The following is a 25982-nucleotide window of genomic DNA, read 5'->3' as shown; positions in this document are numbered from 1 at the left end:
GACATGTCACCCCCCAAAAAATGCGCATAAATGGTCAAAAAATGCGCATAAATGCTTCTGCTGCATTCATTTCCCTACATCCCCCAGCCTTGGCAATCCTCCTCTTCCTCCTCCTCCATCACTTTCTCCATCTCCCTCCCACCCCCAGCCCTATGCAGCCCAGCCTCCCCTTTTGCCACCTGTCACCCTTAGCATCCACCCTTTGGGCTCTTTCCTCCTCTCTCTCCCCTCCGATGAGGGGCGGGAATGCTCTAACCCATGGAATCAATTGGGAATAAAGGGGAAATGCAGTGCAGGCATTCTGACTGTAGCATCCGCATATAACAGTAACAATAATAATAATAATAATAATAAATAAATAATCCAGGAGCAAGAGGAAATAAAGCACAAGCAAGCACACAGACATGTCACCCCCCCAAAAAATGCGCATAAATGGTCAAAAAATGCGCATAAATGGTCAAAAGAGGCTGCTTGAAAAGGGGGGGGGTGTTGCTTTGAATGGGGGTTGGACTGGATGTCCCTTGGGGATCCCTTCCAGCCTTGGGATCATGAGGGAGAAAAGCAATGGGGAGGCTGCGGGAGCGGGAAGTAGACCCCCCCTTTTCCCTCTGACACACACACACACACACACACAGAGAGAGAGGAATCTCTCTCCCTGCTTCAGCTGCTGGAGGCCTGCTGCTGCCTGGCCAGCGACCCTCCTCCTCCTCCTCCCGCCATCCCCTGGCTGCCAGGCTGGCTCTCAGGGGAGCCCCTCTCTGGGTGCCAGGCTCCAGGCTGGAAGTGGCTGCCTCCGTGGGCATGCAATGTGCCCTCCTGGGGTTGGCCAAGTCCCCCAGCAAGAGAGGCGGCCTTGAATGGCCCCGGAGGGAGCAGGGGCCAGCAGGAGAGCAGGAGGAGGAGGAAGAGGAGGAGGAGGAGAGCATCCTTCCTTCCTCCCGGCGCCAGGAGCCCTGCCTGCTCCTTGCCTAGCAGCAGCCCTTCTGCCCAGGGCTCTTTCCTCCTCCCCCTCCCCTCCGATGAGGGGAGGAAATGCCTTGCCCTTTGCCCACCCTCTGACCTAAATCCCTCCCTCAATTTGCCTCGATCGTGATCGAGGCCAAGTTCTCATTCCCAGGACCCGGGGTTTTTAAAAAGAAATGGCATTTGCGCCGATTTCAAAAGACCCGCGTTAGGGGCCATTTAACACGGAACGGGTGTGCAAGCCCCGGATTCGCTTGTGTGAGATTCGGGGTGAGTAGGAACTTCACGTGATTGAATCGGTTTCAAAACCGATTTTTTTTGTAATGTGAATGAGCCCCTAGAGTGCAACACAGTTCCTACTACTTGTGGTTATGATGGAGTATTTAAGTATTTCATAGCAGTGTCAGTGTAGGTTCCTTGTCTACCCACCTTTTCTACTTTTAAGAAGAATATTGTGTTGTTCCCTCCTGCTGCTGCTTGCAAGAGGACAGCATAGCAGAAATAACTTAAGGGCAACCTCAGGCAGTGGAGTAGTGGTTTGAGCATTGGACTATGACTCTGGAGACCAGGGTTCGAATCCCAGCTCAACCATGGAAACCCATTGGTCGAACTTGGGCAAATCACACTCAGCCTGAGGATGGCAATGGCAAACCCCCTCTGAAGAAACTTGCCAAGAAAGCACCGTGATAAATTCACCTTAGTGTTGCCATAACTCACAAATGACTTGAAGGCACACAACCACCACCACCCGAGGCAGTAAATATCTGTATCCCTGAGTTGGTCTCAGATTCATTGTACTGTACATTCTTGACCTTCAGTCTATGTTTGAACAATTGTAGCATTGTGGGATATGGCAATGATCTCACTGCTAGGTATGATCCATAAAACAAAGCTTCTTAACTGTATAAATGAGAGGTAGGGAATATGTAGCCTTCCAGATGCTGTTGGAATGTATCTCCTGCTAATCCTAGCTGGCATAGGTATAAATGGGAATTGCAGTCCATCAACATCTTGGGGGTGTATCAGTGTAATATAGAGAGGGGAAAGGTGGTAGCAATTACAAAAGCAGCATTTAGAGAATATCAAATGCATCTGCCATATTTTTCCAGATTCCTAAATGAAGCTATGTCCTAAATACTGTGATGAAAGAGGATGAGTTCACTAGTAGGTTCATATCCCTCTTGTCAATTTCACTCCTAAGAGAGAGTGCCCTTGTTGGGATAGAGAGTATTGTTGAAGAGCAAGTAGAGTATATGCAACCATTCTTTTACAAATTTTCAGAACCAGGGGAAGTTATTATTATTATTATTATTTGGATTATAACACTCAGAATACTTCCAGCCAGATGTGGAATGCTGGGAGTTGTAATCCTAAACCCCAACTTTCCCTGGTTTTCAACCCCAAACCTTTAAAATGTTTCTAACTTGTCCATAAACAAGTGCTTGCATTAATCATATAAAACTTAATGCCCATCTATTTCAGTAGAACTGTTCACAGTTCTGGAGGTTTGTTTTGTTAAATTGCTATGAAAACCCTTTGTCTGACTGGAGAGTACAGTTTGACAGAATGAGAATGTGTTTACATAATGATTAGCTACACTTCTCTGGGGTGTGTGCCTGGTGTCTCCAGTATACGACACTGATGAAGGATGCTTTCCTTCATTTGTCTGGGGGAAGGCTGCCATCCCTTCCATATTTTCACCCATTAGACTCACTCCTTTGCCTGAAAGTTAGATTTTCTGTATTGGGCTCTGTTTTAAAAATGGATCCAGAGAATAATCAAAAGATCCCTGACATTGTTCTATGACTGAAATGTGTGGGCAATCTCTGCTACATTGTAGTTGTGCTGACAAAACCTGAAAAGCTGCTTTTCTGTAACAAAGCACCCCGTTATGCTTTACAGCAGAGAAAGGCCAGAAAGAGAGGAGGTGTTACCTAATCCTCGTAAGGGAAAGGATAAAATATGGTGGGGTGGGCAATTAAAGTAGGGAGTGGGTCATTTTTTGTCTCCATGCCTCCCATGGTGAGTCATATCACTGCATTTTTAGCCAAAAATTTGACCTCGAACTGAACAAAGGACACCCACTTTCAGGCCATACTTTTCCCAACCCTGAGGGGAGTGGAAGAGTTAAGAATCCTTCCCTGTGCCCTGTAACAACCCAAATAGGAAGGGCCTGCAACTAAGAAAGATTCCCTAATCAGAAACATCATAGCATTTCTTGCTCTCTTATCATAGATGTACCACACTAAATCCCGCAGAGCATTTTTCTTAGTTATATACATTTTGAATCACATGCGTCTTGTCTGGCATGCCTGCATAAGCCTGCCATGTGTTTCTGTGGTGCTGCAGGAATGCCAAACAGTTACAGGTCTTCCACTCCTGTCCTCCCATTTTGTCCCTCTCTTTGGGACAAGAGTATTCTAAAAACCTGTTCTGCAAGAAGTAGCCTTCCTAAACAGCTCTAGCTTCTGCCACTTCTCACTGTGGTCCTCAGGCAGTCATTCATGCCATCAGTTCTCCAGACTTACTAGCTATGTTCATCTGTTACTGTGCATGCATAATACTATACAAGAACATGGGCACGGGGGGGGGGCATTGAAACATGAGACAACATGTGGAGGCTGTAGTATTCTGGACTGTGCCAATTCAGAGAGCAAGTGAAGTATCTTTTTTTTTAAACTGGCTCTTTCCAGCCATGTAGGAAATGAGCACATCAGGAAGATGGTTTCTTTTGCCTTCTATTACACAGTTAATGTCATACTAAGGAGTTTCTTTTTAAGAGGAGCAGATGTTTGAAAAATCCATTGTGTGCTGTCTGGGGTGGTATGGTCCAGAATCTTATGACTTCCTTCAACTCAATGTGCTAAGATTGCAATATTAATGATTACTGGAACATGTAATATCCCCCAAGCAGGTAGATAAAGATGAGTAGTCAGCGCTCCAATAACTGAAATTGTTCAGTTGTTTTTCCCCCATTCAGGAAAGCACTAAAATGACAACTATCAAGGAGTCATGTTTTTTACTTAGCTGGAAATTGGATGAAAAGAACAGGAATGCAGGGGAGGTCAATTTAGCAGTGGGAAGGATTGCAAAGGAAGGATGTTTTCCTTTTTCTCAGTGTGGGCTCCATGAGACATTGGGTCAGTTGTTGGTAAGACTTGATGGGTCCCTTGACGTTCATCTCAATGTTTAGATAACATTCCCACTCAGCAGTGGGCTGCTTTCCCCACTGGCCCCATGCCCAAAAGCCTGGCGTAGGAAGAGGCGTACAGCAGTACGGTCGGGCAACCAGCTCCTGGGAGAGGTTCCGGCAGACATCACAGCACGTAGGGGGATATATTTGACTCGTCTGCAATGAAAATCAGCATTAGCAATATTTAATGTGAATATAAAGTTGGAAGCAACTGAGCTATCATCTCACCATTCCTTGTTTCAACTCATTGTTTTGAACAGAAAAACTCAAATGTCCTAATTTGGCAATGTAGGTGGATTCTAGCTGCATGAGAAGGACCGCAGCTTCAACTAAGCGGGTTCACAAACTTTTTATGCTATGGAGAAAATCAATATTAATGTACTGTCCATTCAGAGAAGCTATTTTGTGAGAGTGCAAGAAAAGCCAATGCTGCAACCCATAAAAGACTTAGGAACACTGGAGAATTATGATGGGAGAACCGTGGTGAAGTAGAAATAGCCTGTGGGTGGACAAAATGAGGCTACAGAGAAGAAATTTTTTACTTCTGATTGTATATCCAGACTCTTTGAATGTAGTGACTGTTCCCCTTTTAGTTCTTTCTGATCCCACTGATATAGCCACCATCGCTTGCTATTTGTTAGCACAAAACATTGTATTTATTTAGGGTGTTAATGCTACTCCAGTTGGCCTTGACAGATTGTCCTGTCCCTCTGCTGTATCCCCCCAAAATGAGTAGGAATAAGTAATGGGCACAGTCACCAGGCTCAAGATTGTTGATATGTCAGAAACAACTAGAGTTTGGAAAGTTATTTTCTTGGACTACAACACCCAGAATGTCTATCTAGCATAGGCATGTTGTAGTCCTAAACTTGATTCTTCCAAGCTCTAAGCACATGCTGTGCATATATATAAGATCATATAATCCCTCTGTAGTGTTCTAGTAAAAACAAGTGAGCAACAAGCAACCCCTGGTACATCTGTTTTACAATTCTTACAGCAGCCACAGTGCAGTAACATTGGCAGTTGCTGCCATCCACATTACCAGAGTTAAGACAGTTTCTTCTCAGCCATTTAATTCTGTCACTTCAGGAAGGGAAACAGACACACTGCTTTCAACTTTCATTTGGTTTAAAGGCTCAACAGATCACACCAAAGGGGCAACAGGATGCCTCCCCTTTCCTAGCCAGATCGGGGCTGTGACAACCTCACACTGTGGCCCTGATCTGGCCTTTTGAGGGTGCAAAAAGGAGCCACAAAAAACGACTCCATTTTGCGCCCTTGAAAGGGTGCCATAGCCACAGCAGCATGGCTATATGACACTCCTTCGGCACTGTGTCGTATGGACATAGCACTGGAGGAGCCCCATGATGCCATGCACCGTATGGAGCAGCGCGCTGTGTCATGGCACCCTAGGGTCAGGGTCAGGATGTGCGTCATCTAGATGCAATGCCCTGACTCCACCCCCAGGCCGGCCTTTCAGGCCGTTCTGTACTGGGCCTTAATGGTATATGAGAGTACAGTCAGCACCTTCTTGTACCATACAAAGCCTGCTGGGCTCCAGAACAATCTAGTGCAGCCTCCCAACCCTGAGAAGTTTTTGCTCCTGAGTTAGATTGAAGGTCACAGGGTAGGCCTCTGTGTATGCTCTTAAAGAGCTGCTGTGGAAACCAATGGTCATGAAGCAGTTTCATATATTGAAAAGATAAGCTGCACTGCTATTAAGATCCCACACAAATGCAGTGAGAACTTATTTTCTGCTGGTGAACTGCTAAGTATGAAACTGAATCCTTTTTCAACCAGAAGATGTAATTATCAGGACAAGACTTTTGCAAAAAAGCCCTGATCTCAGTTGAGAGGCTTCAATCTTCTACTACTTGCCTATAGCTTCTGGCCTAGGCCAGCATGCTTACTTTGACCTTAGAGAGACTGGACACAGCATGGCTGGACAAATGCTTACCTGTAGGTATAGGCAACAGCCCCCAAAGCAGCAGCAACAAGTACTGCTCCAAATACTAGTGTTATCTGAGCTGAGGCTGAACTTCTTCCTGCTGGAGAAGGAAGAGGAATTAATACTGGGCATCTTTTCACAGGAATGAATGGACAAGAGATACAACTTTTGTTCAGAGATGGAGGAGCATTTCTAGGGATAGATCAGGAATGCCTATGTGCCTGCTTCGCTATACAAAGTGTCATCAAAAAAACAAGGAACAAAGACAAAGCCCCCTATCCAAGGTGTTGAGAGCAAGAATAAATAACAACTGATAATGTAAAATCAGACTGAAGGGGAGTTCTCTGATAACAATCTTTTTAAGACTTTGGAGCTGAGTTGGACCTCAGCTGCAGCAGGAAAGTTGGCTCCCCAAGCCTCAGAATCCTTACCTTGGATGCTGACTTGGGTGCTAGCAATAGCCAGGCTATTGGCATTAGCCAGAGAGATGTTGACACAGTAGAGGCCAGACTCATTGAAGGCCTGGCGCAAAACGAGCTGACAGTCAGGGCTAGGCTGGACAGGGCTGCACACTGTCTCCTGGGCCATCAAGCACTCAGGGTCAGAAACAGTTGTGCAGACTTCATCAGGAAGGCTACAAAGCAAGAAAATGCTATTAGCCCAAATATTAAAATAAAGCAAGTCTCCTCCACCCCAGTTATCTCCACTAATGCTATGCCTGCATTGTATTGCTTTGGCTCCACTGTAGCTATCCTGATAGACTACCCAGAATAGGCACTCTGACCAGCTGGCCCACAGATCCCCTTCTCTTTTCCTAACCTTCTTTCCTTCCTCTTAGTTCAGTCATCATGGACTAGCAAAGTAGAAATCTCAAAGGTGGAGGGTGGAACCAAGAAGGCTGCTGTCCTGCTTGCAAAACTTACCTTCCTTGGCAGGTCACAGTGAGGTCTACCGTGTTTTCAGAAACAGCTGATACCAGTGGTACCACTTGCACAATTTCCACACTTTCAATGCCCTCTGCAAGAGAAGAAGAAAATAAAAATGGTTACTTATTCTTTCCCAGATGTATTTCTGCCTAGTTCTGATATAGTTTATTCCTGTCCCTGCCCCGATCCCAGGAATGAAAAGGGGAAGCCCTGACTGTCATAGTTTTTCTTGAAGCAGAATGTAGAATGGAGATTTGCAGCCCATCTTGCATTGAGACACAGTTTATGACACTTTATTTCCCCCACCCCACTCTGTCCTCTGTTACTGGGTTTTGGGACTGCAGGTTTTGGAACTTGCTCATTGGTCAGAAGGAGGTGGGCCTTTTAATGTAGGTACTAGTTCCCCTTGCACATCCACCTAGTCAAAAGTACCTCTCCCCATCTCTGGAAATAAAACTACAGTTTTAACCAAATGAAGACCTTATAATTTGCTCTCTTTTCATGACAGCCAAAATCTGCTACCTGAAGTAACTGTATCATTCGCTCTAATGGCAGAGTGAACCCTGGAATAAATCAGCAGGAGCACTAGGAGTGTAATCCTTATGGGCACTGAGCCATTCTCTTTTTCAAACTCCCACCCTCACGTCCCTGGACTCACGGACAATGTCCAGATCAGTGGCGAAGGTCCCATAACGGTAGAGCAGGCAGCCAGCTGGTGCCTGGCGTTTTACCACAATCTGGACAACTTCGGTTGCAATTGTTCCAGTTTCAGGCATGACAGATGCAGACAGATTGATGGTTGCTGTGTCTTCAGTGGCATCTGGTGGAAAATAATTCTAGTTTTAAAGAGAAATGCCCACTTCCCTCCACATCATCCTTTCCCATTATATCTTCTCAAAATAGACAGCTGCTGGCAATGGAAGGACAAGGGTGCATTGGCCTGCATTAGGAGATGAGGAAGCAATGGATGTCCTGGGGTTTGTATCCTCAAGGTCAAAGTGGCTGCTTTGTCTGAGAGTGAGGAGCTACTATCTTCTGACTGGGGAACTGGATGGAGGCTGTGCAGAAAAACTTAGGCTGAGGTGGTGCCTGAGTTCACACATGGTAGTCTGAAGCAGGGTACTGGTAGAGCAACAGCAGCATGGGAGTTGTTGCCAATGATAGGTGGGTGCTGCTAAGGCATCCAAAGGAAGAAGTGCCATCCTCTCTTAACACAAGATTTCAACCACACCTCAGCGAGGAGCTACATCAGTCATGGGCAACTTTATATATTCACCCTTTTAACACAGCACATTCAGCCATCACACACAAGAGTCTAGGTGGCCTCCTGTCCCTGCCTTCACAGTCTCTTCTGAGCCCCGGATGGGTGAATAAACTACCTGCAAGCCCATCCTTTATGTGAGCAAAACAAGAACAGCAGAGCTTGCAAAGGTTACCCTCTTGGATTACTACTGCCAGAATACCCATTAGCCATACTGGTTGGGGATTCTGGGAGGTGTAATCCAAAAAATTAATGTTTCCACCCTTTGAAAAACAGCCATGATGTGCAAGCATACACCATACTGAATCCATGAGGGACAAGCACTCTACTAACCTACCTGCTGCTGGAGAGACAGGGATGTCAGTCAGACTAGAGAGTGTTGTCAATGCTCCAGGAAGCACAGCTGCAGATGTTGCTGGAGACAAAACTATGGGTGCCAGAGTGTCTGGGTCATCCTCAAGTGCCACTGTAACTGAAGATGCAGACTCTACAGTGCTTGGCAAAGATGCAGATACTGCAGTGGATGCTATTGCTGGTGCCATGGTGCCTGGGAGAGATGTGGGGATGGCAGTAGTCACAGCTGAAGGGTCCTCAGTGCCTGCAGCCCCTTCATCCAAAGTGGCAGACACAACAGTTGCAGGATCTTCAGATGCAACAGCTAAATCTGCTTCTTCTGGCAAAGCACTGACTATAGTGGCAGCTGCTGCTGCTGTTGCCAAAGAACCCGCTTCTTGGGTTGTAGATACCGGTGGCTGTTCAGTTGGGAGTGCTGAAGTCACAAAGGTTAGTGCTGAAAATGCAAAGGGGGTAAGGACAGAGGGAGAGAGATGCAGAAATGAATATTATACAGGAAAAGTTCTAAGTCTGAAAGGCAGCTTAGACAAAGGCCATATACAGTACAACAGATGCAAAACAGTTTTTGATAAGAAACTATTGTTTGATGCTTCATCCTTTAGTTATGGTCTGGAATTAAACTATTGCAATCCATGATGTCGTTATATAAAGCGCACATTTGGGTTTGGTGGAGACTGGTCACTGATGGAAAAGAATGAACAGGTAGTAGAGGCTGAATCACATCCATCTGTTATAGTGTGTGGGATAAAACCAGGTACATTTGGGGGAATTCAAGAATTGAGTCCAATAGCAATACTGCCCAACTTCCATCAATCAACAGTATACCCTTCATAACGTTGTCAGATGTATCTATCCTATGTGTGCTGGCTGGGGGGTTCTGGGATTGTAGTCCAAAAGAATAACTTCCCAAAGAGTAACTATGTCCTAGAATTAAAGTGAAAGGCAACTAACACTGAAGCTGAAAGAGGCATTTTGCAGACTCAGGATTGTATTAACATTCAAAGAGACCAGTCTTAATCTCAGGAATATCTGGTGTTGTGTGGTTTCCACAGGATTTCATTAAAAGGACTCTTTACTTCTGCCTGCCACTTGTCAAGTACTCTGACACATTGCAGATATTTCTGTGACAATTTTTTTTAGGGCAGCCCAGTAATGCTTTTGGTTAAATTCCCCAAAGCCCTAGGCATTATGGCCAGTGGTCAGGGATGATGGGAGCTTTATTTCAAGGCAGCTGGCCCTGTCTGTTGGCCCACAACCTCACGTAATGGGAACTGCAGGTAAGTTTTACAATATACCTGACATTGCTAATCTTCTGACATGAAGATTAACAGCAGTGGATATACTAGTCTTTCAGATAAACTTCTTCATTATTACTGATCTTTCCATTAATAAAACCTTCAGAGAAGTACACAACTGGAAGCCTCTGCACTAGTGTTCTTAGGAACATTAGTTTTAATGGTGCTTCTGTGGCCATCTTCTACCATTCCAGGTTGTGGGGTTTGATGATAGGAAGGAATAGCCCACATGATAGGAAGGAATAGCCCATATCAGGGGGCACTGAATACCTCCTTACATAAGCATGTAAAAAGTAGAATTGCCATCATAACCCAAGATTCCTCAAGAGAATTTCAGCCTTAGACCTCCATTGCTGAACAGCCACTGGCCATTCTGGCTGGATGATTCTGAGCCTCATTGTCCAAAAATGCCTGCCTCATTGTACCACTCCCATTCTTGAAGAAAATCATCCTTCCAAAGCAAATCCTTCACTATATCTAGATTTCTCCAAGATATATGGTTTATTCTTGGTACAGAAGGAGACTTTCTCTCCTTGTACAGCAAGAAAGCCAAGCCCAACATTTGTTCGTCAGTAAAGTGTTAAACATGGGGTGTTAACCATGAAAGAGCTTCCAAGCACTTACCAGAGGTTTGAACACCCTCAGAGCTTGTCCCAGGGATGCTGGTGCCTGTGGGCAAGGCACTGGGGTCTTGGGCTGTGGTGGCACTTGGAGCTGTCACGGGGATGGTAGCCTGACCAGTGGTGCTACCCAGAGCTGTTGTGGGGATGATGAGGGGCTCCTCTGAAGTGCTTCCACAAGAGGCCAGAGGGATGGCAGCCTGGAGCACCACACGAGGGCTGAAGGTACCCGCAGCGAGGTAGGTATGGGTAACCATGGCTGCCCGAGAAATCAGGGTCCCGCTCTCATCACCAAAATCCCAGGAGTAGGAGATGTCAGCATCACGTAGGTATTGACTTGGATCATGGAGCCTCACACCAAAGGAGATTGCCCGGTTGCGAACAAAGCGGCCATCAGCCCCGTCTACATCGAGCACTTGTGCAATGTCCACGATGAATGGGATCTGGTCTGGGAAAAAGAGCAGAAAGGTCACCAGTGGGGCAGGGAAACTGCCTGGGCAGAGAGAGGGGGGCACCTGCTATGGTAAACACCTTCAGAAAACACATCTGGCTGTATTACTCTGCTCCTTCTCCTCCTCTTGCCACAAAGTTACAAGCACTTGTAATGAGTTACTTCTTTTGGGTGGGTGGGTGGGAACTGAGGGCACAACAAAGTTTCATTTCAAAAGTAATGCAACAAGGAGGAAAGAAATTATGCAGTTGATGTAACAATTTACTGTTGTTTTTTAAAAGTTAATCTCTATGGGTATTTTGCTAAGAATTTATTCAAGCAGCAGCACAATGAACGAATTTTTAAACCCTGTTGGTAAGTGACAGGATTACCTTTTCAAATACTATAATGAGTAATAGGAAGGGATTAATTTTTTGAAAGTAACATTCCAAGTTCTGCTTCCTCTCTCTTTCCCTCCCACTAGTCCAAGGTAGTTCCATCCAAAATGTTCAAATTACAGGAGAGCCGGCCGAAGTCCTGGTCCTTCCAAACTTTAGTTTTGTTTTAGAGAGCTATAGGAGTGGAAGGATAATTTAACTAAATTGAAGGATGGAATCCCAGTGTTGGTCTTGTGAAGTTTATGAAGGATCCCCTTCCCTCCTGCCCCCCCCCTCCTTTCAAGTATTCTTCCTAGCAAAAAGTAGAGCCACTGACACTCACCAGTGATGCTGAATTGTGATGAAGTGCTACCTATAGGGATGAATTTCTCACGCCCCCGATAGTGATAGACTTCCACTTCCATGGTATAGGAGCCGAGGGGTACATCACTCGTGTCAATGGTCAGTAGGGAAGAGGAACCATCTACTATTTGCCAGTAACGTCCTGGTAAGGGGAAGAATGATGGGAAAGAATGACCTTGGTAAGATGGATGGGGATAGGATGTTGCTATGTCCCAAGGGACCATAACACTGGATTGTAAAGAAAGATCCTTCCTTTCCTGGTACGTTTTTACATATGGCAATACTGAGCCACAATATATTTTTAATTCAGGCAGCACACATACATGTATGTGCCCAAACACACAGAGTCCCACCTTGAATGCCTTCTGTGGCAAAATGGCAGAAGATAACTTTAATAAATTAACGCCAAAGAATGCTTCTATGAGCACTAAAATTCCAGTATACTCCAAGTGGAAGGGCCTGTAAGAAATTGTACAGGTTCCCCCATGGCCACAGCAGATTGCTAACAGGATTTTCACCCTCCCATCCCCACTGGACCCGTTTCTTTTAACAGCTGCATACTAAGCAGCAGTTTTGTACGATTTTCATTTCAGGAAACATGGAGAAATATTCCACTTGTTTATTTAGTTATGCTTCTTTACTCTAAGTATATATATTTCAGGAGCTGAAGTACACAATGACACTTCTTCCAATAATTCTATTCAGTAGCAAGACCCCACAGCTCAGTGGAAGTGGAAATGCTTTGCATGCAAGAGATCCTAAATTCAATCACTATAGCATCTCCATGGGCTGGGACAGGCTCATCAGAACCACAGAGAACTACTGCTAGTCAGTGTAAACTGTACTGAGCTAGACAGACCAGTGGTCTGCCCAAGGTATAAAATTCCTATGCCAGAGCTGGTAGTGCTGGTTTCTACAGTGCAAGTAGCTGCACTTTCTCTGTCCCATCTTCTGTGCTAGATAAAAACAACATCATGGCAGGAAGAGATGCAGGCCTTAGTATTAAGCAGACAAAAAGTATGTGTGTGCAGGAGGAAGCATTTCCCTTGAAAGGCAAGTGTGTGTTTTTTTCTTTTCAGTATTTAATACAAAATTATTTTACCTATACATAATTTATGTAAATATGTACATATATGAAAATATTATTATTATTATTATTATTATTATTATTATTTGTACCCCACCCTTTTCTCAGGATGGGAACTCATACATAAATACATATAAAAATAAATATACTCATCTCTGGGTTTAGGGACACAGGACCCCTGTGAATGTGGAAAAACCACAAATAACAAAAGCAGTATATTTTTACCTGAGAGAACACTTCTCTGGGAATCTCTAGGTTCTACAGTGCAACTCTGTGGTCAACATCTGCCAGAGAATGACCATAGAATTGGGCTGGCGGAGCTACAAATGCCTAGTGGAGTGTTCTCTCTAGGAATCTCTAGGTCCTTCAGTGCGACTGTTGGTTATGTTGACCATAGAGTTGCACTGGAGGACCTTGATATTGCTAGAGAGAACATACAGTATTTATAAAATCCATGAATAATCAAATCCGCAAAAGTCAATGCCACAAATGTGGAACGACAAGTATACATATTTATAAATTTATTTAATTTAGGAACCTTATCACCCAAGAAAACAAAGCAGAAATGGACCCAGAGAGTAGCAGCTTTCTCTGTGTGTGCCTTACCAAATGATGTCATGGTACTTCACTTCTCTCCCTGCAGGAGATGGTCATCAAAGTGAATTTTTTCTTCCAGCTGGAAAAATCAGTTCAGCAAAAGATGCACTTTTATAACTGTCTCCCATGGGAAGAGAACTTAAGCTGTATGATGGCATGTGGTAAAGCATGGAGAAAGCTGCTACTCTCTGTCTTCATTTCCACTTTGGTTTGTGTGTGTGTGTGAGTGATAAGGCTCTTAGAGATTTTTATCCTATGCTTCAAAGAAGTTTCCAGGACAGTTTACAGAGATTTTTTCCCTTCTTCTTTAAAAAGTCATATTTATCATATACTCTTGCTTCTTCTGCTCAGGTGATAAAGAATGAACATTAAGAGATTTTAAAGGGTTGTTACAATGTACTACTACATGGGGATTTCGGAAGCTCTCTCTCGTTGGGCAAAGTGCAAGCACTTACCCCATGTCTGCCAGACATAGACAAACTTGCCACGTTTCCCACGGTCACTTGGGGAGAAAGGCTGCCCATCCGGAAAGAAACAGTCGGATGCTTCTGCATCTTGATCCGGGAAAACAGGTTCCCCTTCTGTCACATGGGTGGTACCTGCAGTACATGGAAAGAGGGAAGTGAAGGGTAAAATTAGGTAATGCAATATTTATGCAATAAGCAGTGAGCCCTCAACATCTGCAGATTTAGCCATCCGAGGACAGCAAGCCTCATTGCCTTGAATGAGGTGCATGCACATGGTATGTTGCACCCGCCATTAAAATCAATGGGACTCAAAGTCCTGTAGGGTTTTTTATCCACTGGGGGGTGTCCAGAATAGATCCCCCATGGATATGAAGTGCAAACTGTATACACAAACCTCTTGTTGTTGCTGCTATTGTATGCCTTCCAGTTCTTTCTAACTCATGGCAACCCTATCATGGTATCCCTCAAGGAGCCATTCTGTCCCCCATGCTTTTTAACATCTACATGAAACCGCTGGGAGAGATCATCCGGAGACATGGGGCGCGGGGTTATCAGTACACTGATGACACCCAAATAATTTTTTCTATGTCTCCGACTGACTCAGTGACCAGGGATGGCATCTCTCCTCTCGTTGCCTGTCTGGAGTCGGTAATGGGCTCGATGAGGGAAAACAGACTCAGTTTGAATCCAGAGAAAATGGAAGTGCTCGTGATAGGTTCTCCGGGCCCGGGGATGGCGGTGTTTCCACCTGTCCTGAACGGGATCACACTTCCCATGAAGGACTCTGTTCGCAGTCTGGGGGTGCTCCTTGACTCGTCGCTCCACCTTACACCACAGGTGGATGCAACGGTCAGGAGCACATGTTATCAGCTTCGGTTGATATGCCAGCTGCGTCCCTACCTGGGCCGGGAGGACCTTGAAATGGTAGTACATGCCCTGGTAACCTCTCGTTTGGATTTCTGCAATGCGCTCTACATGGAGCAACCCTTGTACCTTACCCGGAAGCTGCAATTGGTGCAAAATATGGCGGCAAGACTGGTCACTGGTACTTCCAGGACCAGTCATATAACACCGGTCCTTAAAGACCTCCATTGGCTGCCTATTCGCTTCCGGGCGCAATACAAGGTGTTGGTTATTACCTATAAAGCCCTAAATGGCTTGGGCCCAGGGTACTTGGAGGACCGCCTCTCTCCATACAATCGGCCTCACACACTCAGGTCAGCCGGGAAGCAATTGTTAAGGGTTCCAGAGGCTAGGTATGCCATCACTACTCAGAGGGCCTTTTCTATCTCTGCCCCCAAGGAACTCGCTTCCCGGCGAGCTCCGCTCGGCCGCCTCGCTGGACCAGTTCAAGAAGGGGCTGAAGACACATTTGTTCCAGCAGGCATACCCCTGACCCTTGAAGTACTCCCCCCCTCCCCTCTCAGCAGCATTGGAAGCTGGCTTGAGATTTTTTGGGTGACGATGTAATTGTGTTTTATCTTGTTGTCGATTTTAACTGTATGTGGATGTTTTTAACTATGTTGTTAAACCGCCTTGATCCTTGGAAAGGCGGTATATAAATAAAATTTTATTATTATTAATATTATATGAGGTTTTCTAGGGCTGAGAGTGTGTGACTCATGTAAGGTCACCCAGCAGGTTTCCATAGCCAAGTAAGGATTCAAACCCCGATCTACAGAGTCCTATGCTCCAACCACAACACCATGCTGGCTACACAACTCAAATCTCTATATACATGCATTTAGCTCACCATTGATGGTACAGTTTTGGCTCCAGACAATGCGTCCATCCGGCAGCACCGTCTGATTTCCAGGGAAGCGTACAACAATGCTGAATGTGGCTTTGGCACCTGTTATGGTTGGGGCATCATTGCTGATATCAAATGTTACATCACCACCTGGGAAGGGAAAGAAAGGTGTAAAAGGGGCTTCCAATTCTGGGGCCCTGCACCTCCACCAAGGTAGTCACTTAGCATTATCAGGCCTGTTAAGTCTCAATGCATGACTTTCCCTTATGGGGAACTACCACCCTGAAGCCACACCTCGCCAGCAATTGTGCTGCCTGGCATCTCCCTCTCTCCACTTGGGGTACAGTCGTGAATTCCAAGTCTTGAAGGCTGAATGCTTCTGGCTCCAGTTTTGTTCCCACCTGTTGTTCCTGCCAAAGGCCCCTAAGGAAAGACAGAAACAGTTATTTTCAGACAGCATCACTCCATAATTTCCAATATTTTACAAATAAAGAGGGACACACATCTTACTGGTGTAAGATATCCCATTATCATCCTAAAGATCACTTCTTGCTGTTTCCCATCCCCATAATTTCATAGAGCATGTAAAATTTACCTTAGCCACCCTGGGTCCCTTTCTGGGAGAAAGGTGGCATACAAAATAAATGAATAAATATGAAAGTACAGATTCCAGTCTTCAAAAACTAGGACTTGTCATCCTATCATTACTGAAGGGCCATGACCCACTATTAATTTCATTTGCAAGAACACATCCTACATCAGCTTCCAGAGCAAAGGGTTTATTTTTTAATAGTGTATACTTAACACACAGTTTAGTCTCACAATGTATGTGGTTGTCCTTATGGCAGAGGGGTTATAATTCAAACATACTTGGCAAAGTTGACTGAAGAAAGAGAGACAAAAGGCCCGTACAGACAGGCCAAAATAAAGCTGCTTTGGGTCACTTTGAAAGTATGCTGTTTAAATGACACATGCATCTTAAGAGGCCAGAAGCTGCGCCAAAGCTGCTCTCCAGTCCTTAGGACTACAGTGTGGCTTTGGCATGGCTTCTGGCCTCTTCAGACTCATGCATCATTTAAACATCATACCTCCAAAGTGACCTGAAGCAGCTGTATTTTGGCCTGTCTGTACAGGCTCAGACATAGATATCCAAACAGCGAGCCATGAAATGAAGAGGACTTAACAATTGCTGTTCATATGCTTACGGCTTTGCGTATTTTAGCTGGAATCAAAACTGATCCATCTCTTTCTTTGATAACTGCTTTGTGGTTCTAAAATGTGAACAGTAGCACCAGAAACCCACACAAATAACCTTTTAGAAAGGGGATCTGCTGTTGCTGTTGTTATGTGCCTTCAAGCCATTTCCAGCTTATGGTGACCCTAAGGACCCCTAAAATAAGATTTATTTATTTAATTGGCAAAAGTTGTTCAGAGGGGATTTGCCATTGCTTTCCTCTGAGGCTGAAAGAGTGTGACTTGACCAGGATCAGATGTAGGTCTCCATAGCTGAACAGGGATTTGAACCCTGGTTTCCTGAAGCCCTAGCCCAGCATACAAATCTCTGCACAACACTGGCTCAGAAGGCATCTCCCCAGGATAAAAGAAGAACAATGATTTACCAGCAAAATATTGCTTGGCTGCATGAAGCTATAGTTTTAAAAAAAAAATTCCAAGCTTTTGGGAAAGCATCTTTTGCAGGGAACCTGCTACAGTTTATAAGAACCTATCTTTCCGACCTGAAGCCAATGTGCCTAGGATAAAGGCAGGTGAAAAACTTTTCTGTGTCTTTTGCTAATGCAATCAAGATTGTGTAACACTCTTTCCCTCACTTACAGGGCACAGAAGTAGGGTCAGTTCGCATTGGTCGATGCGTATTCATGTCATATCGCATTGTTCATTCACACCCGCGCTCTCTGAATACGCTTTCCTGATTCGTATTCGTGTCATATTGCATTGTTCATTCACATCTGGGTGGCCTTCCGAATCGAGGTTTTGCGAATCGGCCAATGCGTATTCAGGCAAAGTGAGGCAAGTGCAGATTGGATAACCACACCAGCCCAATACAATGTGTATCGGTCGATTCGCATTGGCAACCTTGCGCATGCTCTGTGGGGCTCTGAACGGGGGCAATATTTTTAACTTCCAGGGTGAAGAATGAGGTCACTGTTTAGCGGAATTGCTGCCTTTAGCAACTTACGAAAGGGGTATGCACCTTCTGTATATGTGTGTGTGTGTACACACACACACACACATAAATACATACATACATATTTATATATACATACATACTTATATATATATACACATAGTGGTAAAGCCAAAAGTGAGATGCCTTTTTATGTGTACACACACATTTGTCTGTATGAGTGTTTATATATATATATATATATATACACACACACACACACACATATAGATATACACACATATACACATAGTGGTACTGCCAAAAGTGTGAAGCCGTATTTATATGTGTACACACACAGCTGTCTGTGTGTGTGTGTGTGTGTATATACATACATACATATACATATATATATATATACACACACACACAAACTGTGGAGCACCTGAAAGTGTAATGCTGCATGTATATGCTTACACACACATCTTTGTGTGTGTGTGTGTGTGTGTGTGTATACACATACATATACATATATACAACATAACCAACAGTCGCACTGAAGGACCTAGAGATTCCTAGAGAGAACACTCCACTAGGCATTTGTAGTTCCGCCAGCCCAATTCTATGGTCATTCTCTGGCAGATGTTGACCACAGAGTTGCACTGTAGAACCTAGAGATTCCCAGAGAAGTGTTCTCTCAGGTAAAAATGTATGTATATACACATACATATACATCCCCCCCCGACACAAAAGGTTTCTGCTTTATCTCGTTCAATGGAAAAATCGCTCCCCAGCCCCGGCAGTTGTCCTGAAAGGGGAAAGGGCCAACGGAAGGAGATGGGGGAAATTCCAGCGCAGCATCATGGGAAATTTGTAACCCGTTGGTCTTCAGGAGAACCAGTGGATTGGATGTACACACCAGCCAAAGCAGCAGAGGTTTCGCACTGGCCATCAATATGGATCCTGTGAATCCACTATTTTTGTGGACTCGCAAAACGGAGGAGCCGGCTGCCTTCAGTTCAGAACCCAGCTGTGAATATGCATTGGCCAAAGCGTATTCACGTTATATCGCATTGGTCAATGCGTATTCTGAGCTCACAGGTGTGGAACACCAATGCAATATAACGCGAATACGCATCGACCAATGCGAACTGAGCCTACTTCTGTGCCCTGTGTGGAAAAGTCCTGTGCATAAGGAAGCCAAGAGAAGGATTTAGACAGAGAAAGGAAATAGCTGTTACCATATCCCTTGAAACTCTAAGCCTAGATAAGCACAGCAAGTTTGTGTTCTGAAAGTGTGGGTTCATATTAGGGGCTGCTACTGGAGCCACAAATCTATCCACCTATTCAGGGATTTGCTGTATAAAAAGGCCCTGGAATTCTCACAATCTAGGGCATTCATCCCCTGGATCCTTAAATAAAATAATATTATCTGCTTTAGAACTCTATGGAACAATACATAACCTATTCCTTCTCTCCTTTTATTTATTTTCTCCTGCCTTGTCTATGTTGTGCTGTAATTTTCCCATCTTAGAAAATGAACACCACCCTATGCACCCACATCACCATATACATCACAACCTCGGTCTTCTATCTCTTTCAAAGAAGAGTTTTTGGAGGGAAATATTTAATTGCTATTTTCTGTAGTTTAAAAACTCTTTCTGGAAAATCTGTGATCTTGTCTCTAAGGCCACTTTGGTGTATTTTAAGAGAGAATTCTGGTACCAGGAATCTGTGGTCAAGACATTCTTAAAACTTGACTCACTTCAACTAGAACATGATATTTTAGGTCACATTTACCAGGCCAATAGTAGCCTGCTCTTTGGGAGAATAGATCCAGGGTCCAATGGAAAACGGCACCACTTTTGAACCAAATTCTCACATTTGTGTTCTAGAAGGACTTTCAGCCTTGACAGACCGGCACTAAACAACACATGCCCCAATGCTGCCCTGACGCCGCCATCACACCGTGTGCCCACGGTGGCTTCTGTAGGCTTCAGGAAAAGGTGACACCTACGTTTTATTCACATCTTTGGTTTCTGAAATCTCCATTCCTTGCCCCAAACCAGGATTTGATGGCACTTGAGTAACTGCATGCTGGTCAGTTCCAGGTCTTTCTATTGGACTGCACTAGGTCAGAAAACAGCCTATAATAAGTGTGAAAAGATTATATTCATCTCTGGAATTTATAAAACTAAGATTCTCCAGTCTGCACTGTTCTTTGCAAGTATCGCACCTGGATATCTCTTATTTCCAAGAAGCCTGGCACAACAGAAAATCCTGGTTGCTAGTCCTCTTTCTCAGCCACCAATAGCAGTTGTCTGCGATTATTTAAAACATTTTCATGCAATCATATTCAGTGTGGATCCTACAGACAGCAACGGAAATAACACAGCAGTATTTCTGCACTTCTATCCCTGCAAGGTAGGCCAAGCTCCAAGAAACTCTTTGTCTATATTTTTAGAAGCAGTACGACCATCATCCCCATTATTGAAAAATAACTCTTAGCTTTCACATATGAAAATGCAAGCTTGTAACATTTATATTGAAGTTTCTCAAAGTGACCAATAGCTTGGGACAGCCTGTGTAGTGTAGTGTAGTGTAATAGTCAAGAGTAGCAGATTAAGACTGGGAAGACTCATATTTAAATTATCACATCATGGTGCTGACTTTTGCCCAATTACTCTCTTTCAGTCTATCTTATCTCACAGGGTTGTTAGTAGGCTAAAAAGTGGTAGGGACCAATTCACCACTTCGTGTTTTTTAGAGGAATGAACATTATTAGGGGAAAACAATGAACAATCAGGAATCACACTCTCTCAGTAACAAAATATTAACATTTGAATGCTAAAAAATGCACCTTCCCACTAAGGCTGCACTAGCTAGAGAAGATGATAGAGGACAACTGAAAGAAAAATCATAAACTGCTCTTTTGCACACACTCCGGTCACTCTTCTGACTCAGAAGGTTGGAGTTTCATCAGATGCACTCAGGCACCTTTCTTGTTACTTCTTTATCTTCATTCACAGTCTTAAATGTTAAGAGCTTTTGTATCACTCCTGTATTATGCATAGCACAAAGAAAGTGCTTGGAATTAAATAAATGCAGAGTAATAGATGGAGAATTTTCTTTACCTTTTTAATACACTTGTGTGAATCTATTATTTTGTAATGTGTTATTAGTTCCAAGAACTGCCTGGCTCTTCCTTCCTTCTGTTTAACTATGCCTACCAGTATTGCAGATTTGCATATCAAAGGGAAAGTAATAATATGGATCTCTTGTAATTTTAACATTTGTAAAGCAGAGAGAAATGTGGCAATGGTGGCATTTTTCATTCCTGCAGCAATGTGATAAATGGGATCATTTCATAAATTCATTTGATTTCTTCAGCTTGTTACTCCTTCATAAATTTAATCTCTACCACCATTCCCATCTTCCTCCAGACCCAGGAGAAAGAGATTACCCATATCTATTATATAAACAACCCTCATCTTCTCCCTACCTAAAGTGTAGAAAAGATCCTTTTTTGGACTACAACTCTTTGAGTCCACCAACCAGCTTGACCATGTTGGCTGTGGCATTCCAGGAACTGTAGTCTAAAAAAGTAACTTTTCCAGCTTCCACCTCTATCTTCCTCCAGAGGCTCACACAGAAGCTGAAGCAAGTTTTGTATGTGAATGCCTGGTGGAGATGTGGTGGAGCAGCAGCCATAGTCTCTGCCTTGTTAGCCCAGAGTTCAACTAGGCAGCCCTGCCCTCAGCTGAGAGTCACATGAAAGAGCTTGGGCAGAGGTTCCCTAGCCCCATGTGACAGGAGCCCCTCGGCACAGTGGCTGAGCCATCACATGCTGCCTATAGCTGCAGTGGAGTAGAAAAGTCTTGGGCTCCTTGCCATGTGAATGGCGGGGGGGGGGGGTAGCGGCAACTGCAGAAGAGAGTGAGCAGTAAAGTGAATCCACTCCTTGAAATAACTGGAAACAAGGGGATATGTTCAGAAAATCCCCAGAGAGGGAAGCTGAAGTTAGAAAATGGGAAAGTGGGATAAAGCATGGAGATAGATTCCTGGTTCTCTTGGGTTTCCTAAAATCATAGAGTGGGAAGAGCCCCCAAGGGTCTCCAGTCCAACCCTCTGCCATGCAGGAACTCAAAATCAAAGTACCCCTAACAGATGGCCATACAGCCTCTCTTAACAACCTCCAAAGAAGGAGACCCCATCACTCTCTGAGGGTTTATTCTTAAAAAGTCTGTACCACCTCTCTCTTCTTCTTAAGATCTAGATTTCACTTCTCCAATTACAGTGAAAGAAGGCAGGGGTAGAATTCAGAGGCCTAGCCATGATAACCTCGAATATCAAAAGGAGATCTTGTAGCACCTTTGAGTCTAACTGAGCAAAAGACATTGTAGCATAAGATTTTGTAGACTTGGTAGTGATGTAATGGAGGGAAAAACCCAGTGCAAAAACCATCATGATATAGAACATTAAAAATTGTCTTCTATTCAAACAGGTAATTGCTCCATCTAGCCCAACACGGTTACACTGACTGGCAGAGGTACTGGGGATTTCAGGAATATTTCCTAGCCCTATCTGAAGATGCTAGGAATTGAACCTTCTCCGTGCAAAGGAGGTGCTCTGCTACCAAGCTACAGGCCCTCTCCTCCTTGTCAGAACCACATCTAGTGGGCATTAGGTCACAATGATTCTTTGGTAGTAGCACCTGATTTAACAAAAGATCTACATCTGCATACTTCGCTAGGCAAATAAATAGGGTTAAACTCAAGAGTGAAAGTTGATGCATCCACCCCATGCTGAATGATAATTTTGTGTGGAATACTCTCACTGTGTTCTTCACTCTGAAGTCCAAAGAGGTGAAGTCACTTAACATCAGAAGGCAACCCTCTTGACAGCAACCATGTCCACAACCAGTTTTGAAGACTGACAGGAGGAAATGCAGGTATCAAAAGGATGATTCAGTCAGTAGAAATCTGTATCTGGAAAGCTGGCACCAAGCAGAAAGAGGAAAATATATATTTCGTACAAGTTTTTACCCTTCCAAAGGACTCAGAAGGGTCCATCTGACTTAGCCCTGTGTTCCCTCTGTTCCTATATAATCTTTTTTTTGGTGACCACACCTGTGATGTCATGCGCCCTCAAGTCAACTCCAATTTACGGAGATCCTATTCTAGGGTTTCCTTGGCAAGATTCATTCAGAGGATGCTTGCCATTGCCTTCCTCTGAAGATGAGAGGATGTGACTTGCCCAAGGTCAGCCAGTGTGTTTCCATAGCTGAGAGGGGATTTTAACCTTTCTCTCCCAAACTCCTAATCCAGTCCTCGAGCCACTACACCATGCATTTTAAACCAGAACTTGGAAAAACAACTTTTTAGGTTACAATCCACCCATCCAATATGGCCATGCAAACTCAGGGATTGTGGAAGTTTCTACAATATTTGTCATCCTATGTTGGATATAAAATCTGTAACAATTGAGGGATTTCCCGGACAGTGACTAGGTGTACCATTTAAGGCCAAATCCCTCATATGTACTACTTTTGCTCTGAAAATTCAATGGCTGACCAAAGAACACTCCCAAGACATATGTAAACTAGACTTCTGGCTGCTATGTCTGATATCACTTTACAGTATTCATCTGAGAAAATAAAATTTGTAGAAAAGGCCTGTGGTGGACCAAAATGGAAGAAGACTTAACCTACAAGGTTGTGGCTGCACTTTCCACTACATCTAATTGGCTGAAACAAGAAGGAGGAAGAGAAAAATAAGAGTGAGGAACTGGACTATTGTTACATTACCAGTTGCACTGGTGGAAAGTTTAGCTCCTCTGGCTCAGTTGTACATCATGCATGCAGTCACACGTGTGCAAATTTACCCAGATGGTTATGATGCAAAATAACACTGGCTTCTTCCTCATAGTTGAACAACTGATGCTATGGATTCTGACTCTGCTTTTGCACCAGTCTAGCACTGTATAGAGCACGGGAAGAAGAGAGAAACCAACAGGCACTAAAGAGATGTTGAATCTGGACTAGGCATCCACAACTACAATCAATGACTGTGAATGAAAGGCTGGTCAAGTTTCATGGTCAAGATTTCCTCATCCTCCTTTTAATGCCATCAGACTGGTTAATTAGCTGTCTAGGGCACAGGTTCTCAGTCAGTCATCTTCTGCATATCAAACACACACACATTCCACATCCCAGACAGCAAGCACCACTACAAGGGGATTAGAGAGCCTTGGCTGCCCAAATCACCACGAGGTTTGGCTTTACAAGAAAAAGCAGCAAAGAGAAGTAGGTGTGTATATGTGTGTGTGTATGTTTGTGCACATGTATTCTAAATTTGGCAGTAACCCATCACTTTACTCAATGATGTGATGGCTATTTCTGCATCAGAATACTATCAGTAGTTTTGTACTTGTTGGAATTGGGGATAGGGGAGAAAAACAGGCCCCAGACAATTTTATCCTCACACTCTATTTAATTAATCCAGAACTGAACCAAAATTTAGAACTACAGCAATGCAAGTTGCAATTAGCTTTTCTTTTTCATATCCACATTCTTTTCCACCATGATTACACTCAGAATTAAGCCTCTTTTTTGGGTGAGAGCTGCCTGCTGTAGCCACGGTCTGGATTACGCACCACTGCACCTGCAGTTAACTCTAAAGTAAAATTAAAAACCATTCACATAACTGCAACCATATCTTCTTTGGCCCTCAGCTCTGGAAAATAGTCTTCATTCTGGATCTTAAGGTTTAATCAGCAGTAATTGAATAAATACCTTTTTGTCTTCAGAAGGTGAGCGATAAATATATATGTACATCAGACTTTTTGTTAATTTTGGGGAATTTTTAACTTATTTCTATAATGGGAGAACCCCAGCCCCCTGCTTCTCTGATCAAGTAGAGGCCTGCCTTTAATAAGGGTAAGTGAATGACTTCTCTCCGGGACTTCCAGATTTGAACATTCCAAATAAAATGTCTATAAGACTTTCAGCTTGGGTTGCTTCTTAAGTACCTTGCAGGAAAACAAAACGCTAAAGGAGAGGAAACAAAAATGAATTGTTTCCAAGTGCAAATAGCAAATTTTAGCCCCTTTCACACTTCAACAGCTGGATGTTATTCATGTGGGAGATAATATGGAGACTCAGATCAATTACATCAATGCTGTTTCGAAATGTTTGAAGCATAGGGAATGATTGTAAATAAAACTAATTTAGGCCTCACACGTGGAATGTCCACTGGTGTTGATTTTTGTATTTAAAAAAACAGGAAGGGAAACCTAAACAGTGGATAAGTACAAATGAAACTGTGTATGCAGATGGGGTAAGTGTTGTGTACGCACATGTGCAGGTGCTCAGAATGTTAAAATATGATCACATATGTAATGAAAAGTAACATAAAAATTGTTTCAACTTACATACACTGTAGTATTATAATAGTTTACTGCTAAGAGACAGGCTCGGATGAAAGAAAACAAAATTAAAGGAGGAAATGTATCTTTTTCCTCATGTGAGTGAGCTGTGAGAAATGTTAGTTGAGCTGAACACACAGTTAATTATGGGGAGAATTTTACTTGAACTAAATGCAGAAAATATTAGGATGTTCACACTATCTGTATGGATTAGGTCAGGGCCACAGCAAGGACTGTTATTTTCTTGGAGCCTTACTCTACAGTGTAGTTTGGGAAGAAGTTTGACTTGATCCTGCAAAATAAATTCTGCCTTCAGGACCCTGTTTAGCAAATGATGATAGGGGCTGGTCCTGCAGGTGAAAGAGACATATTTGATGCTGCATCCAAAGAAATGGATTTATATCCACGAAAGCTCAGGCAACAATAAAAATTCAATTAAAGATGTTGCCACATTTCTTTTTTCTCATCTTTCCATCCTCCTTTTTATCTATTCAGAATAGTTATTGTTTGCCCAGAGAGAAAAAAACTGGACTGTACTTACTGCGCTGAGCGGTAGCTACAGCCAAAATGGCCCAAACTGCAACCCACAAGTACCAACTCCGCGACATCTTAGCTCTTCAGTTCTTTGTAGCCTCCTGTGGTCCCAATGGCAAAGGAGTGCAGTGAAGAACCACTGGCTATAAGAAAGGGACCTAATTTGTATAGACCCGCCTCCTCCTATGGGCATTAAGGAACCACTTTCTTTCTTCTCCACCTCCTCCCCTTTCTAGTAATGGGGAGCTATGAGATGTGTGATCTAGT

General features: G+C 43.7%; 2 protein-coding genes across 3 annotated transcripts in view; one reads left to right on the top strand and one right to left on the bottom strand.

The window, feature by feature from the left end:
- The window catches only part of DGKA (diacylglycerol kinase alpha), a 75348-nt gene extending 66070 nt beyond the window's left edge, over positions 1-9278 (top strand). Inside the window, exon 24 of the transcript XR_006101941.1 lies at positions 7539-9278. The gene's annotated coding sequence lies outside the window, so the exon portion shown is untranslated. The remainder of the gene's footprint in view (positions 1-7538) is intronic.
- PMEL (premelanosome protein) lies at positions 3968-25842 on the bottom strand. Of its 2 annotated transcripts, none has more exons than XM_042449496.1 (12): positions 25723-25842; positions 15926-16054; positions 15635-15781; positions 13870-14013; positions 11711-11872; positions 10565-11008; positions 8629-9081; positions 7689-7850; positions 7028-7121; positions 6536-6738; positions 6114-6204; positions 3968-4312 (listed from the first exon to the last, which is right to left on the bottom strand). In XM_042449496.1, the coding sequence occupies exons 1-12, from the start codon at positions 25787-25789 to the stop codon at positions 4153-4155; spliced, it is 2256 nt and encodes a 751-aa protein (XP_042305430.1). In that variant the 5' UTR covers positions 25790-25842; the 3' UTR covers positions 3968-4152. The 2 variants fall into 2 exon arrangements, with proteins under 2 accessions (XP_042305430.1, XP_042305431.1); XM_042449497.1 differs by having other exon boundaries at positions 6114-6201.
- Between the last annotated feature and the right edge of the window lie 140 nt (positions 25843-25982).

The sequence above is a fragment of the Sceloporus undulatus genome, chromosome 2 (genome assembly GCF_019175285.1).
Source record: "Sceloporus undulatus isolate JIND9_A2432 ecotype Alabama chromosome 2, SceUnd_v1.1, whole genome shotgun sequence".
Taxonomy (NCBI): Eukaryota; Metazoa; Chordata; class Lepidosauria; order Squamata; family Phrynosomatidae; genus Sceloporus; species Sceloporus undulatus.
This window is presented reverse-complemented; position numbering and strand designations above follow the sequence as displayed.

Bases quoted from the DNA above. Each gene is read 5' to 3' on its own strand.
- PMEL (XM_042449496.1), bottom strand. From the start codon at position 25,789: ATGTCGCGGAGTTGGTACTTGTGGGTTGCAGTTTGGGCCATTTTGGCT. The intron at 9,082-10,564 runs GTAAGTGCTTGG...TTGCATTTTCAG, and splicing joins TGAGGGTGTTCAAACCTCTG to CACTAACCTTTGTGACTTCA. The intron at 7,851-8,628 runs GTAGGTTAGTAG...ATTTTCCACCAG, and splicing joins CCCTGTCTCTCCAGCAGCAG to ATGCCACTGAAGACACAGCA.